This window comes from Vulpes lagopus, chromosome 24 (genome assembly GCF_018345385.1).
Source record: "Vulpes lagopus strain Blue_001 chromosome 24, ASM1834538v1, whole genome shotgun sequence".
NCBI classification, from domain to species: domain Eukaryota; kingdom Metazoa; phylum Chordata; class Mammalia; order Carnivora; family Canidae; genus Vulpes; species Vulpes lagopus.
Window position 1 is genome coordinate 38536303 of NC_054847.1, and position 16562 is coordinate 38552864.

The 16562-nt window shown below is 40.9% G+C and overlaps 1 protein-coding gene across 22 annotated transcripts in view; it reads right to left on the bottom strand.

The window, feature by feature from the left end:
- Positions 1-16562, bottom strand: part of TCF4 (transcription factor 4) — a 355096-nt gene that overhangs the window by 11202 nt on the left and 327332 nt on the right. For all 22 annotated transcript variants that reach the window (XM_041739369.1, XM_041739349.1, XM_041739357.1 and 19 more), the window contains one exon: positions 15870-16073. In XM_041739369.1, coding sequence (XP_041595303.1) covers positions 15870-16073 — 204 coding nt within the window. The remainder of the gene's footprint in view (positions 1-15869; positions 16074-16562) is intronic.

Here is a 16562-nt window from a genome sequence, read left to right on the forward strand (position 1 = left end):
GGGCCACTCTAGGGTCAGGTGTCCCCATTACTGGCCTAATGAGCTACAAAAGAAGAGGAGGCAAGGCCACGCAGTCCAAGCTTGGCTGCCCCTTCTGCCCATACATCCTGCTATCATATCATGGTTCTTATGCACAAATATCTAAGTTACCCTGCATCTCGGTCAAGTTATTATTATTTTTTTTATCTCGGTCAAGTTATATTCAAGTTCTGACAGCAATTTAAACTCTCTCGTTTTAATTTATCAGTGGGAAGAATTAAATACCGTTAGAAGTACATTACTTCTTCTGAATCACGTAAGCACCACATAATTTTAAATAACCTTACTTTCCAAGGAAATAATCGATATATTTATCTGGAGCACTTTTCATTCACACTATAGAGACTTAAAGGTTCTGAGGGACTTGGAACCCAAGTCAGCCGAAGTCTCCACTTTACAGAGAAGAAAGCTAAGGAGCTAAGGTCAGAGATAGTTAAGTGACTTGGCAAACATCTAGTAAGAAGACTAAAATAGAATTTGGGCTCAGAAAACTTATAACAGCATCGAACAATCTGGTTTAAGGTGTGTGTATGGGAGCGGAGTTAAGAGACAAAAGGTGTTTACTTCCTGGAGCTTTTGTTTACCACAGTGTGCATACACATACGTGTGTGTGTGTGTGTGTGTGTGTGTGTATAGCTATAGATACGGAAACTATTTTATTTTTCTTTATCATAGGGGGAAAAAATCCACCATAGTTCACCAACCATGGCCAAGGTCAAGATGTCTAACCAAATTATAAAATGTAATATTTGCCACAACTCCTCCAACATAAACAGATTTAAAAGACATGCAGTTTCGAATTAGGTGGCTGCTGGCAAGGCTGTTTTAATGTGAGGATGCGCGCAGCATCCTGGTAAATACCCTCATCCTGATCCTTGAGCTCCCAACAAACACCACAAACAAAAAAGACATTCAGTGTTTCTGCTCTCTTTGTTTCCAGGGAGTATTGTGAAAGTAATTATTCTGTTGTATTTAAGAGGCCTATTTCATGGATGGGAAAATGTATTAAATTTCATTTGGCAGTTATTCAATCCTTGTTAATGTTATCTCCAGAGATAACTGCTTCAAAGCCAGCTTTCAGACCTCGGTCCTTCTCTTCTACCATAATCCTCCTAAAAGAGTATAGGGCGGGAACTCTAGGAAACTGCTCATCAATTTCTAGACCAAGCGATAGTGATACAAGACCCGATAGGCTCTCAGGAACTTTTTGGTGTAGCAGAAGAAAAGGGTGTTATTCATGGCAGCCGGCTGCAAATTTTTCTTTTGACATGGGTGTTTTTTAGAAAGAAGAAACAAAACAAGGAAATGGGACACAGAAAAAAAGTCCTGGTAGCTTTTACTTTTCTCTCTTCTCTTTCTCTTCTTGTTTTTCCATGAGCCCAAAAGAAAACTTGAGGGGTTCTCGCTGTAATTAGACACCCATCGACGCAGAAGGCAGCTCTGCTGTCTGGCCGGGAACCCTGCGCGGAGACCCAGCCCACCTGGCCCTACCTGGCGGAGGCCGAGCCCACCTGGCCCTACCTGGCAGCTGCCAGGTGCCCGATTTCGCTTTCAAGGAGCTCGCCGGCCTCCGTTGCGTTAGGCGAAGGCAAGCTGATTTTCACAAATGGGCAAAACACCGCTTAGGCCCCACTGCATCCTGTAGGGAGGTGGGGCGCGGTCCTGCGGACCCTAATGGCTCCCAGATGGGGACCCCGACGTGCAGGGAAGGGCGCGGGGGCACGTCCCACGAGGAGCAGCAGGGCCAGCGGCGCCCAGAGGCCGCGGAAAACAAGACCCACCTCGGATAACCAAGTCCTTTGTGCGAGAAAGCTCTGCCAGCTGGGCCACTCTTCAACCACAAATATCACTTCCATATTTCTCAGTTTAAGAACTTATCAGACGACCTTTTTTTTTTTTTTTTCAAGATTCCTGTGATTAAACATTTAAAGGACTTTTCACTAAAGTCAGATCTGGATTCAATTCTTTTGTTTGGGTTTGGATTCCTGGGAGAGGTTTATTGGGGGAAGGCTTCCTCCCTCTAGAGAGCACCTGTCTTCTCCCCCAGAAATCTCACAGCTTCGCTTATGCTTTGCCTGAAATTTAAGGTAATTCCTTACTGCTTATTCTCTTGGTGATAAAATCATTTTCAGGAGGATTTTAAGCATGATGTAAATGACCCCAACTTGGCAGCTCTGATGTGTCACGGAATCCGCTAGGCTGAAACTCCCATTGAATGTCCACCAAAATGGTTAAAATGAATGACCCTGTGATTTAATTCGAGAGATGCAAATGGCTGTTATCTGATTTCAGTTCATCTTTTTTTTTCTTAACTCGTACGTTCCATCTATTAAAACTGTTTCATTTCTCTCCTCTGTATCTCCACCCTCCGCCCCCAATTCTCTACATTAGTTTCCTATGGTGGAAACCATAACTGGACGCAATGCACCAAGTAAGAACCTCAGCAGGTGGCTCACAGAGTCCATTTCATCCCTTCCTGCTCCAGGAAGCAGGTTAGTAAATAAGTTATAGGGAACTAAACCTAGTCTATGCCTGGTGGACCAAGTCTATCCATCACAGAGATTCGGGTGAAAGTCTGCAATTATCTGTACACAGCTTCTTTCGTTTGGACTGAAGGAAAAGACTTGATGTGTTCATAGAGTCCTGGATCCTGCAGTACAAACACACCTGTGAGGGTGCACAGCCACGGGGCTGGCTTCCACTCAACGCGCTCTGTAGCCAGCCCAGCAGGTCCGCCACTAGGGATTTAGCCTTACCTAACTGGCCTTTATTTTTTAAATGCCTTTCTTATCATCCAAGTAACACATGCCTATTGTAAAATAGTTGGAAAGGAAGTGGAAGTGTAACAAGCTTGCCTAAACTAATGAGACATTCTTTCCCCTTTTGAATATTATATTTGCTGCCTGTCACCTGTTCCCTTGCATGTCAAAGTTCCAGCACAGCTTTTCATTGTTCTATGGATCAAGCCTAAGATAGATACCTTGTGCATCTGTGTCCTTCACCTGGAAACCAGAAGACCATTCCAGTTCCCTCCTGTTACCAAGTTCCTTAATCTCTGACTTCAGTTCACTTCAACCCACTCAGGGTTTCCCAAGGGCTGCATTCACTCCCATATCAGCAAGGCTCTTGAGCCAAGCCCTCTCAGCTCTGCCTCCCAGAGCTGGTTTCCTCTGCACAACTCACCAACCACTTCTCTTTTATTAGTCCCACAGATCCCCTTATTTGCACTCCTCATCGACCGTCCGGGTCTCCAGAAGTCTCACCACCTTGCCAGGCCTGGACAGGGCTCTCCCCCAACTGTTCATTATGGACACCCTCACCAGTACCCACTCAAGGGCCATGCAAATAGGGCAGGGCATACACTTCAATGCTTCTGTTTTGCTGCCTTTGATAAAGCCTATATTTGTCTTGAGATGTAAGCATCCCAAGGGCAAGGACTGGGTGCATAGGTCATTGTATAGAACTGTAATATCAGAATGTGCAATTAGATGCTTCATGAACGGTGATGACGCAAGTGGCAAGTATGTGTGAGGCTATTTCCGGAATCTGAACCTTTTGATATTGTCAAGTACATATTTTGCGCGTTTCTCTAAAAAAAATAAACATTTTGTTTAACTCAACAAATGCCTTTGAGATGTCTGCTATACACAAGGCACTATTTAGGTGTTTGCAGGAGAAATAATAAAAGATACATCTATTACTTAATAATATTTAGAACCTAATGGTGGTGGAGGCATATATGACAAAATAAAGTGAATGTCATGAAGGAATACAGGGTTATGTGGGGTTTTAAAGGATGGGCTTTGAAAGAAACCCTCGAACTGAGAAACCAGGGACTTCTTCAAGAAGGTGGCATTTTAGATAGGCTTTGAAAGATGTGTAGGTTTTTGATATAAATTATTTAGATTTTTTAAAAAAAACTGACATTTAACATCAATGAGATAACATCTCAAGTCTAAATCAAAGTTTCTATTTTTACATCAAGAAGTGGCATTATTTTGATATTAAATCTATATGAAGAAGCAGCTAAGGACTGCATATTAACGTGTTTTCATGTTGTCAGACTACATAGTTTGGACAAAAAGCAGATTTTAGTAAAGCCCTTTGTAAACCTCACAGGCTTTACTACAAAGTGAACAAAACAGGGCATTTTGGACACAAATGGTACCTCACTATATGTATGTATTATTGGCCCAAACGACTCATTCTTATTTAACTGCAGTGAAGTCTTTCATCTCCCAACTATACAATAATGGTTTCCATATGACCAGTGGCTCTGCTATAAATAAGATCAAAAGCCAAAGAAAGGGTTTAATAAAAGAAAATGACATTAAGAGTAGCATTAAATCGGGGGGGGGGGGATGCCAATATTCAACTCTTTTGTTTGTTTGTTTTGAGACTGAAGCTCCACACGGTACTAAGTAGCTTCCTCATATATCATGAAAAGGCATTTGACAAGAAGGAGTAAAATGTACAAAATCCATTTGGGTATACCTTAGAGTGGGAAGGATTAAGATGGGGGACAGTGGGGAATGCGGGGGCAGGGAGGAGCACCCCCCTCCAGAGGCAGGCTGGACAACAGGTAAGCAGCTTGTTTCCCATCGAAAGAGTTCAAGGGAACATGTCGATGGCAGATTCTCTGTCCTTTTCTGTTCTATTTAATGGAGATAGACTTTTGGTAATCCAGAGATTCTCAGAGAATCATAACATTGCTCAACTCTCGTACATGAGTTCTGAGAAAGGAAGTTTTTTTTGGCAATGCTCAGTGACTTGATATGAAGAGCCAACTTCCCAAACAAATTCTCCTCTAGTTTTCAAAAAAAAAAAAAAAAAAATCACAATGTTAATCTCTATTCCCGACTGGATAAACAGCTGCTAATAACCTCCAGCTCCCAGGGGAGGAGGTTGTTTCCTTTCATCTTCAGACTGGTGGATATCTGACATGCCCTGGACTTTAGTGATTCCACATGTTCCTTCCTTGGTCTTCTTCAAAACTGCCCTGGTACTGGTCTTGCCAACCCAGGTTTCTTTTCGCCCTTCAACTGCATCCGTAGACTTGGAGGACATCCTCGGTTATGGTAGTACACTCATTTGAAATTGTAGTTCTTTTTACTGCAGGTGTATTTAAAGAGGAAATTCAAGCACTTATAACATCTAAGGGAAGCTAAAGTCTTGGACCTTTGTATTTGAAGCCTTGCAAGGGAAATAACCATTTTGGTTTCCTTCAGGCTGAGCTAATTATTCACTCAAGGGCTGGCTACGTTCAAAGATACTCGGTTCCTAACAGCATCACTAATGCTATTACTTACCTCTCTGTGTTGGTGTACTACACGCAGGGGCCAACATCCCGCTGTTCCTCTGCTAGGAAGTCCCCTGCAGAAGGTTACAGGGCCAGCCGGCCCCCAGAGTCATTGTCACTTGTTCTCAAGCACCTGCTTTACTGGTGACCTCAGTCCTACACCTCAAGATTCAGACATTTTGCAAAACAGCTTTTTAAACAAAAACCAGCTGTTTCCCATCTAGACTACAGGGGGAAGAATCTGGGCAGCTCACAGAAACATTACCCAGAGACTACCATTCCCCAATAACTTTCACACACTTTCAGCTCCAAACGAGACCCGTCCGTGTGCAGAAGCCAGGGAGAAGGCAAACGTGAAATTAAAACGTGGAAACTCAATACCCTGGGTCTTGACGGTGTGTCCAATTAATGGCTTCAAAATGAACGTGGTTATTGTATCAGGACAGTGCTTCCCCAAAGATGTCATTTAACTAATATTGGACAGATCTTTTGCTTAAACTCAACTTTATAGTTTAAGATGATTTATGGATGGAGAGGAAGCTATAATTATGCACAACTGTGAATGTCAGCCAATTAGGTAGAGTTCTCGTGTTTCAGAAATGCGATGTTCAAGCTTTTTTTAATTTTTTGATTTTTTTTTTTAGGTTTGCACTCTTAAAGCTGCTTTGCCTAAACCCTCTTCTTATTTTGAACCCATTTTACACTTCTATTTTCTAAGCAATTAAGATACTTTTGATTCGAAAAATTTACAGCCACAATAAAAGTTAAAATAACACCACGACCACAGATTTAAAAAAAAATATATAAAATGGCCAAGGCCTAGTCTTGGCTTTTAAACAGTGCCAAGTTGCTCCAGAATTTTCTGTTTTGGTATGAATGACATAACTGAATTACTTCATGAGCTGCTACTTTAATTCCTAAGGGTGGAAAATTCCATGAGTTAATTTAATTTGGATGTAAAAAAATATACATGAAAACTTGCTCTTCCTGTGGACTCTCATGTGAAATATTTGAGCCAATTGTTGGAGCTGCCGTGCTTCCAGGAGGGGCTTTCCACCCAACGCGGCCTGGCTGGTGCTGCAGGGCCTGGTATCATCAGAAAATTCAGGCACATAAGATCCTTTATTTGCTGCATATGTTTTTAATCACTTTATTTGATAGTTCTGTGCAACGCTGCTTCTAGCCTGTCTCTAATGCTGAAATCCTACACGGATGCTAACATGGGCTCAATGACACCTTTTCCTAGAAGCTTTTCCTAGGTGTTTCCTAAGGCTAGACAACATTCCTTCTTCTCTGAACTGTTTCTTAAGTCACTTCATAATTCCACCTTGTATTACAGTTGGGCACAGACCCCTGTTATCACCCTCCCGGAGTCAAAGGCCTATAGGGTCAGAGAGTCTCGTGCACATTTTGTAACCTTCAAAGGATCTCAAGCACAGAAGACAGAGGACGAAGGAATGAACATCTGTGTAGTTTCTGATATATACAATTATTATCTTTCCCCCAGAAAATCTGCTTTCTTGAGAAAACAAGGGTAGTAATACCACCTTTTTAAAATGCAAGGGCTGTGCCTTTTCTAAACCATGCATGGTTTAGCATTATGTCCTTGTCCCCAGTAAAGGTTCAATAAAAAATATGACAATGACTATGCTATTAAAAGCATTTACCTAAAAAAATAAAAGAATTAAAAAAAGCATTTACCTTCCTTTTCCTCTATTATTTTAGAAGAAAGCAAAGTAAAAATATGATGGGGCTGAAGAGTCTCTTTTAAACGTGTTTTTATATTTTAAAAGTGGGGAAAACAACCAGTTTTTTAAATTTATTTAAAGTTCATGACACTAGGGTGCAAAACACATACTTTAGGGGAAAAATTAGGGAACTAGGCTTGCTTTATCCTAAAGTGGAAAAAGGGAGTCTTTGGGGTTTGATGGTCCAACGCAGACCGACCATTTTGTTTCCAGGTCAGAGGGCCTGTTTTGAGTAAAAGAGGTATTGGGGAGGAGGGCGGGGGGAAAAAGGGGATATACCCAGTTTGGACCCGCTGCTGTGGGATCTGGGCACGCATCATGTCCTAACCACTACTCTCAGGGGTTGTTCATGGAGCGTAAGTGGTTGTATTTAAAACCTTTTGACTTTTGTATAAGTTAAGGCAGAAATACCGAGTGTCAAATGGTGAGCTCTACCTTTCTGAAGGTGCTGTACCTAACCCATGGTTAAAAGAATTTAAGTCAGACAGAAAAAGACAAATACTGTATGTCCTCATATGGTATGTGTAGAATCTTAAAAAAAAAAAAAAAAAGGAACTCAAATAAATAAGAGAATAATAGAATGGTGGTACCTGGGTGATATGGGGAGATGTTGACCAAAGGGTACACCCTTGTAGCTGTAACATGAGTAGATCCTGGGATCGAATGTACAACATGGGGACAGTAATAAACAATACTTCATTATAGATTTGGAAGTTGTTAAGAGTAGATCTTTAAAAAAAGTTATCACCAGGCGCACAGGAAAAGGTAATTATGTGAGAGGATGGAGGTGTCCACTAATCATACTGTGGTCATCATTTTGCAATATATAAATGCATTAAATCATCAAGTTGTATACCTTAAGCTTATATAGGTTTGATGCCAAGAATATCTCCAAAGGCTAAGAAAAGTTTTAGAAAATAAAAAGAATTTCTTCAAGTTCTTTTTCTTCTTTTTTTTCCCCTTAAGTTTTCTTAAAATAAGGTACAAAATTGATATAGATTAAAAAAAAAAAAAACCTTCAGTTGAGACTGATCATTGTGGACATTAGGGTAGACGGTGAAACTCTATAGATAGGCAAATAGCCTAATCAAAGAGAGAAGCCTATATGGGTTTCTATATAGTAGCTATGGAAAGATGATGGAGATGACTAAGATCTTGAGTGAAATCTATAACAGGCTATTTAAAAGATAGTTTCGAAGTGCCGTGAGAGAGAGGCAATGACTTCTCAAACCCAATTTGGTCCAAGAAGAACAAGTTTTTGTGGACAAACCTCACTTCCTCATTCGTGGGAATGCCACACGTCGGGTGTCTTGTGATAATGCTAAGGTCAAAATGAGAGAAGGTGGAGAGCAGGAGAGCAAAATTAGTTGAACGTTACTGGTTGAAATATTAAACCCAAAGGCAGGGGACGATGTAAGTGTCAAGAGAATGTCTGTAGCAGGAACCTCAGGCCTTCTGCTCCGCACCCTCCCCTAGTTAACATTTTTGTTCATGGCTTTGCTAAGGGCAATAATAGCACCCATCAAATTTACCCACGACAGAGCTGCAGCGTATGTCACCGAATGAGGACCTACAGGAGACCTTTCGATTGCAGTCTGAAATTCAAAGGCAACGAAAAACAGCAAAACAACAAAACCCCACAAAGGCATAACATGAAGTTTTGTAACGGTACAACACAAAGTATACAAGGGTAGTTGAGATATGTACGACTTATGGATTTCAGCTGATTATAAGTTCAATATTTGCTAGCAAGATGATGAAGTCATCTTCAAAAAGGCCTTTAAATGAAGATACAAATCATTGAATGAGTTTGGTAGTAGATCCACCCTAGTCCACCCTGATGATTCCTTGAGCACTATGTTCAGTCTGAGATTCGACATGCTCAAAGGTCCTTGAAAAAGAAAGCATTCCTTTTAAACTAGGGGGAACACGCTGGAAAGTCATAAAATCAAAACTTTCATGGTGGGGGGTAAATATTTGAAGATATAAATATCTGGCCCGGGGGGGGGGGGGGAACTGAATAGACTGTTTTCAAAGAACTGTTAGGTTCCTAAAGTATTTGTTGGGTTGACTTAGGGGTAAACTTCAGTGACCAGAAAAATGAGTACTGCACAAAGAAGTAAATTTGGGCCGGAAATAAAGAAGAGTTTTCCAACATTTGATAGAAATGCGCTTTACGGTCATTTAGAGCTATTTATCCTTGGAGGAAGGGGGCTGATAGAGGCTTGTTGACTGCGTTGCAGGGGATTTTAGGGGGATTTGGATAGAGAGGATAGCTAAGATCCGGAGATTCTACGGTAGTAATTGCTTAGAAATGCAGCATCTGCTCAGATTATCTACAAAACTTTATGGAGTAAAAATTTGTGAAAAGGTAAGAGGAGCAAGACTGAAGACGACAAAGTCTCTATGGGTCAGACCTTCCCTGGAATTTTCTGACTTCTGCCACTCTCATGACTATATTTACCAGTTAATGCCACATGAGATAACACATCCCTGCCCATGACCCTCTCCTGTTGCATGAAGCCAAGGGGGCAACTGTGGAAGTGCCTTGGGTTTCTATCATGGTGAGTGTTGAGTACGCACAAAATTGTTGAATCACTATGTTATATGTTTAAAACTAAGATAACACTGTATGTTAATTAGACTTCAATAAAAAACAAAAATAGTTTTTTCTTGGGTTTCATTAGTTTCAGTCAGTAATGAAAAGGTTCGTAGTATCAGCCACAGTTTTGAAATTGCTATGGTACTGGGTTAGAGAGGAAGTTCACTGCGGCGGTGTGGTATTCAGTACAAAGAGGACTGCTCTCCTTTGCTGGCTTGTCTGGTTTCTATCCTAGTTTGGCCATTAACTAGTGGGCGTCCATGCTTGGGTCACTTCCCCTTTCTGGGCCTTGGTCTTCGCCAGTAAAATAAGGGGCACAGGCGAAATGACTTCTGGGGTGCTTTTAGAACCTAAAATTCAACGGTCCTAACTCTTAAAAACTATGAAAGCAAAACTAAGCTGTTTTCTTATGAGGCCCTGTGTGGTAAAAGTTCTTATATGTTCAAATGTTAGGTAAAGAGAAAAAAGGTGCTTTATCATGTACTGAATTTTTTTCTGATAAATTCTTTTTAACCCCAATTAAAAATGTTATGAACAGAGGGAAACTGGGCTTTTAGATATAAGCCAATCCTTCCTTCCTTTCTTCCTTTTTCTTTCTTTCTTCCTTTTTCTTTCTTTCTTTCTTTCTTTCTTTCTTTCTTTCTTTCTTTCTTTCTTTCTTTCTTTCTTTCTTTCTTTCTTTCCTTCCTTCCTTTCCTTCCTCTCTATTTCTTTTTTTTTTTTCCTCTCTATTTCAAGTTGAAATGCACGGTTTCTGAAATGTGTGCTGCATCCCCCCCTCCGGGGTGGGGGTTCTAGGAAGGGGTCTCAGGAATGCTGTGGAGGATGCATGTGGATGGGGAGTTCTACAGGGCTCCTCCAGGAAGTGAGCTAGAGCAACCAGATCCTCAGGAGATCACTACTCTTCTGCCAAGTGACAATGGCACTCTTTCCTCCCAGGTAGCAGAGCTAAGTCCCTGCTCTCTGGTGGGGCTTGCTATATTGCTATAACAATGTGTTTTCAAATATGTGTCCTTTTCTACTAAACTGCGAACCCTTTAAGAGCAGAGACCATGTGTTAGCACAGAGCCTGGCATTTGGTAATCACTTGATCAATGTTTTTGGAAATGAATAAATGGACTTTAAGCAAAAAAGGCCTGAGAACCACATGGATACTATATATTAACAATAAAGGAGATTTTTAGCTAAATGATCGCTTCACTGCTGCTGAGTCCACTGACAAGTAATCAGAAACACAGAATCACATGAAGATATTTTTGATGTGGGTTTGGTTCTTACTCAGTTAAAAGAGGAGATTAGGTCATCTGAAAGGCTTGCTTTCAGGTCTCATCTGTGGATCTGAATACTGAGTGAATACTGAAGAGAATTATTTTTGAAACACTCACTTCAATAATTTATAGAACCTAATGATTTAATATCAGGATTAAGCATGGAGATATCTGAGGTACGGGGTGGGGGCGGGATGGGGTGCGGTTATATCTGGGTAATTAGCTTAGTGATAAACCCACCTGTTTCCTTATTCTCCTACATTCAGAGATTTCTGCTTTGACTCTGTTGGAAACGTGGGTGGTTTTGGTAAGAAAAATAATTTAAAATTTACTACTTCATGACCCCAGTAAGGAGAGTGTACACCTCTCGCCACTTAGCACAGACATGCTGACTTAAGAATAAGTGTGTAGACAATGTGGGTTTTAATCTAGCATACCACCACACTGGGGGTGGGGGAGGAATTCTTTACCTCTGCATTTGGGTAGAGAGCTGTCCTGGGCACCTGGCCCCAAGATAGTTGAGGACTCTTTCATCAAGGAGCATTTAACAAGATTTGAAAATCACGAGCTCTTACCTCCCTAAGATTAGTTCTGAAAAGGTGCACCTAAAGCTAATCTCTGGGGAGTGCTAGTGGTAGTAAACAAAGAGCGTGGAACACGAAGGCATTGTACCTGAGTTGAAAGCTGGCTTCATGACTTGTGCCTCCTCAAACCTAGTTAGGCCCATTTGACCAATGCCTAAAATGGACATCACCATCATCCTCAGAGGGCTCCTTTGAAGACCTCCTGAGATAATGTTCACGGAGCACCTAGCAGAGGGGCTGGCGACTTGTCTGGCAGTCAGAAAATAGCAGTTTCCTTTCTCCCATTCTGACTGACGATTTATTCACTGGTGTGTGTGTGTGTGTGTGTGTGTGTGTGTGTGTGTGTAGGGGGGGTACTCAAGGAAGTTACAATATAGGGGGTAAGGCAAAAGTCATGCCTACAAAAGGTATATAGTTTTGCAAGACTGGGTAGATATTTTTATGTAGCCAACACTATGATTCACAGAGCTCTGGAAAGTAGAAAAGAAAACAGACTATCACAGGTGGAAGCAGCAAGGGAAGGCTTCCTGGAAGAGGAAGGATTCGAGCCAGAGCTTTGAGGGTGGTGGGAATGAGATGGGCGGAGAGAAGTGCGCAGGGCAGGCCAAGCCCAACAGACACAAAAGAACTACTTAACGAGGACGTCCAGGGCAAGTGCTGTAATATGCACAGACTGGTCTGAATGGAAGAAATTCTGCATGTTGGTCTAGCTAAGCATAAGGCTTTTGGTAAATGGTAAAGGGGCTTAATCAACTGGATTAAGAAACTGGTCTTTATTTTGTAGATAATGGAAAGCCAGTGAAGGTTTCTGGGCAGGAAAGAGCATGGCCACATATCGTCTAGAAAGCCTGCAAGTCTACGACATTCACGCTAGCATTATGAGCCATGCTGCTGGGAAAGAAATCCCTTTCATTACACTAATACTTAGTAAATCACTGAAGACCTACTTCAGAACTCCAAGGAAAACATTTTATGAATCAAAAGCTAAGTACAATATGTTAGCAATTAAATGAGATAACATAACAGCCGAGGCAGAACCAGTTCTCCCCACCACGATTTCAAGCTGCTGCAGAAAAGAAATGCTTCTATCATCTTCCAAGTTATCAAGCCATTTTGTTTTGATTTTCGGAAGGCGGGGAGGAAGCGAGAAGAGGATGGAGGTCAAGAGGATTCAAAGCTGTCTATTCTTTAATCAGGAGGCATTATTAAGGGGACTCACAAAGGAGATTTGCTCAGAACAAGCCTAGCCCTGGGATGGGTCTTCAGTCCCTCTAAGTGGCTTCTGCTCCAGGACCAGGAACGAAGGTGTGTAGCTGGAAAGAAACACCCACCAGTGTTCTCTGTAGTGAGGTTTCCGGTCCTTACCTCCCACTGCTACTTTATTTACTGCAGCTGGCCAAGGTTTTATAGCCTGTTTCATGTATTAAAATTCAAATGTGGAAAACATTACCAGTATCCTCCTTGATACTTTTTTTGTTGTTGTTGTTCGGGGCAAGAGGGGGGGGTGGGGTTTTTTTTTTTTCTCTTCCCCTTCAACTTCCTTTTTATTGTGGAATGTATCAAATGGTCAAAGGCTAACTTCAGACTGACTAAATTCAAAAACTATTTCCTTTGTTCTGATGTTTTTGTTTGAAAATTCATACCAGTTTGCGCAAGGAAAAGAAATGACAATCCGATCTCTTTCACACACGTTGGGGAGTTTCAGGCTGGGGAGCTCAGACCCTTGTGGACCTGCTGGGTCTTTGTGAGAAGAAAGGAGAAGGACAGCAGGGCCTCCGCTGGTTGAAAGGGCAGCAGGCTGTGGCCACGCTGCATCTCTGGAGCTACTCCTCACCTGGTTGGCTATGCGGTCATCCCTGACTGGATTAGAAGTGCCTTCAGAGGAGTGAACGGGGAACTTTACCTCCTCAGCAAAACTAGCAGCTTTATGGCTTCTGCAGAGCCTTTTCAAAACCAAATCAGAAATGTTTCTGGGCAATATTGGCAGATTATTTCCCTTTTCCTATTGCTCCACTGCATTATCTCCCCTTCCCCTCCAGCCAGGTCAGGCCAACTTCCCCTCTCCAGAGACGGTTCTAGTCCCTTCATCCTATCCCACCTTTGAATCAGACTCAAGGGGGAGGCAACCCAAAGGTCACACAGTCCCCCAAAGCATCTCTATGTATAGTTTGTTATTTTAAAGAACCACTTAACCTACATCTGGTATTTAAGAGCAAACGTTACATATTTATGGAAAAAACTGTCTCTGAAGCAATGTGCCCTGGGTGTACACTGCATCCGTTTAACATATGCAAAACGAACACAGCTACAGAAATTAAACTATTTTTCTCTTGATTGAGAGCAGATATAGAGAAATGGTTATAAGTCACAGATCTGGTTTTTAATAAAGCCAGATTTCTTAATTAAAAGCAGTATTGTTTAAACATTGTAGTTTAAAAAGAAAAGAGCTGTACAAACTAAAACCTCATATTATATGCATCCCAAGTGTATTTAACACATTACCTGAGGCCAAGCTAAATTAAAATCTAGATTTTCCTTTTGTAAACTCTTAGCAACTGCCATGAATAGACAAACAATTTTTACTCAATGATGAATTTTTAGGATAGAGGTCAAGGAAAAGCAAAAGAGAAAAAAAAAGATTTAGCTTTGGCATTCAGAAATATCTTTCCACGTTTTAGAAGTGAGTTCATTGCTTCTATTTATAAACCAGTATTTTTGGTTTCAAATTGGTTGCAGGTTTCCATGATACACCGCTCAGGATGGTCCTCTCAATCTTAGTCTTTTATTAAGAAAAACTGAAAGGAGGACAGAAGAATCCTACTGAGCAAGAACTTAACAAGCCTCAGAATAACCTGTGCTTATTTTGCACTCTCCTCTTGGAATCATCAGTAGACAAGAGATGCTACATTGGTAACAGAAGATGGACCTTCATCCAAGCAACTGTTTAAGAGCCTACAAGGTATAAAACAGGACACTACAGTGTTCATTGATCAGGAAGGAGTTTATAAGAAGTGGAATACACGGAATCATTAATTAGCAGTAAATTCTCTGCCCAGTCAGTCACCTTATGGTCATCAATTAACATTTTGTTAAGAAGATTCTGACGACTGCAGTAACTGGGTGGCTCAGTCAGTTAAGCCTCCAACTCTTGGGTTCAGCTCAAGTCGTGATCTCAGAGTCTTGAGATCAAGTCCCACATTGAGCTCCACGCTCAGCACAGGGTCTGCTGGGGTTTCTCTCTCCCTCTCCCTCTGCCCTCCCCACACACTAGTGCTCTCTAATAGATAAATAAATCTTAAAAAAAAGAGAAGATTCTGAACTTTCATAATCATCCATAAAAGGAGGATGCATTTCCCAATGGTTTCTAAAAGCAATGGGCAGAGCTGACATTCCAGTTCTCATATGGACAAATCTGCTTAAATATTATTTAAACAAACATTCATAAACAGGCAGTGATAAACTACTATATCCTTAAATCACAGAGTCCCACACCATATATTTAGACAGATAAACACAACACATAGTTCTACCTCCCACATTCAAAAGACATTGATTTGGATTCTTTGATAATAATAAAAAATTTCAAACTATTCGTATCTGAAATGCCAATACTGTAAAATGTACAAAAGTTGAGCCCTCTAGATGACATCATTAAGATGAAGACTTTAAAAACACCAGCAATGACCCAGGGATGTCCTCCAAGTTATACAGTCAAGTAATATGAAAACACATTGCCACCCAAAGACTTGTACGTGAATGTTCATAGGAGCATTATTCCTAATTGCCAAAGAGCAAAAATAACCCAAATATCCACCACCTGGTGCATGGATAAATATAACGGATCCCTACATGAGGGAATCTTTTTTGGCAATAAAAAGGAATGACGCTCTGATACAGGATGAGATATGTATAAACCCTGAAGCATCACACTGGCTGAAAGAAGCCAGTGAGTTGGAAAAGACCATCACATACTGTACGATTTCAGTGCTAAGAAATATCGATAGGCAAATTATAGAGACAGAACACATTATTTGTTGCCAACGTCCAGGGAGAGGGAAGATCGGAGAGTAACTACTGCTGGCATGGGGATTTCTTTTCTTTTTTGCAGGCGATAAAATGTTCTAAACTTAGACTGCGGTGATGGTTGCATAATCCCATGAACATTCTCAAAAACATGGAGTTGTAAACTTTAAGTGGATGAACAGCAGGTAAGTGAATTATATCTCAATAAAGCTGTTTAAAAAAGAAAAAAAGCAGGAGCAGTAGTATTTATACTTGAAATTCTAATTCTATACGGTAACTAAAGAGTCTCCAAATTTCATCACTTACCATGAGTGAATGTCTGTTGGCTGAAAGAAGACCGGTTCCATACCCTGAGCCCAGACCACCCATCGCTCCATTATGAGAAGGTCCAATGATTCCATGCATGTCCCCATGACCACCCGGCATAGCTGTGGATGGGCCCACTGCATGATTCCGGAGAACGTGAATAGCATCATCCAGTCTTTCTAAGCGATCTTCAATTCGGCTTTGCTGTTGGTTAATAAATGATGTGAAATTTGATTTAGTTTGAAATGCATGCGTAGGTTATAGAAGTAAAATGTGAGTTGACACAAATCACACTTTGGGTTTCTGAATGTATGCTTCCAATAAAACTTATTTCCATGAGCCAATAATAAAAAATAAACAGTGACCTTCCCAGGAAAGTAGTGAAAAATGTTAATGGTTTATCATAGTGTTATTTTTCATGAACAAAGTATATTTTGTAATTCTTTCAGGACATTATAATGTACATATGCCATAGTACATTGCTTGAAAGAGAATTTAGATTTACTTTACAAAAATTTTTTTTGTATCTATACAATTTGAGAAACATTCTAGCAGTCATTGGTTAAAGATTTCAACAGATTAACAGTGGAAAGATGATGTATTTATAGTCAAATTATTTTCTTTGAGGCATATGTCCATCTCCTCTGCAGCGCTAATTATGAAGTCAAGGACAGGTAAATGCATACAGACTAT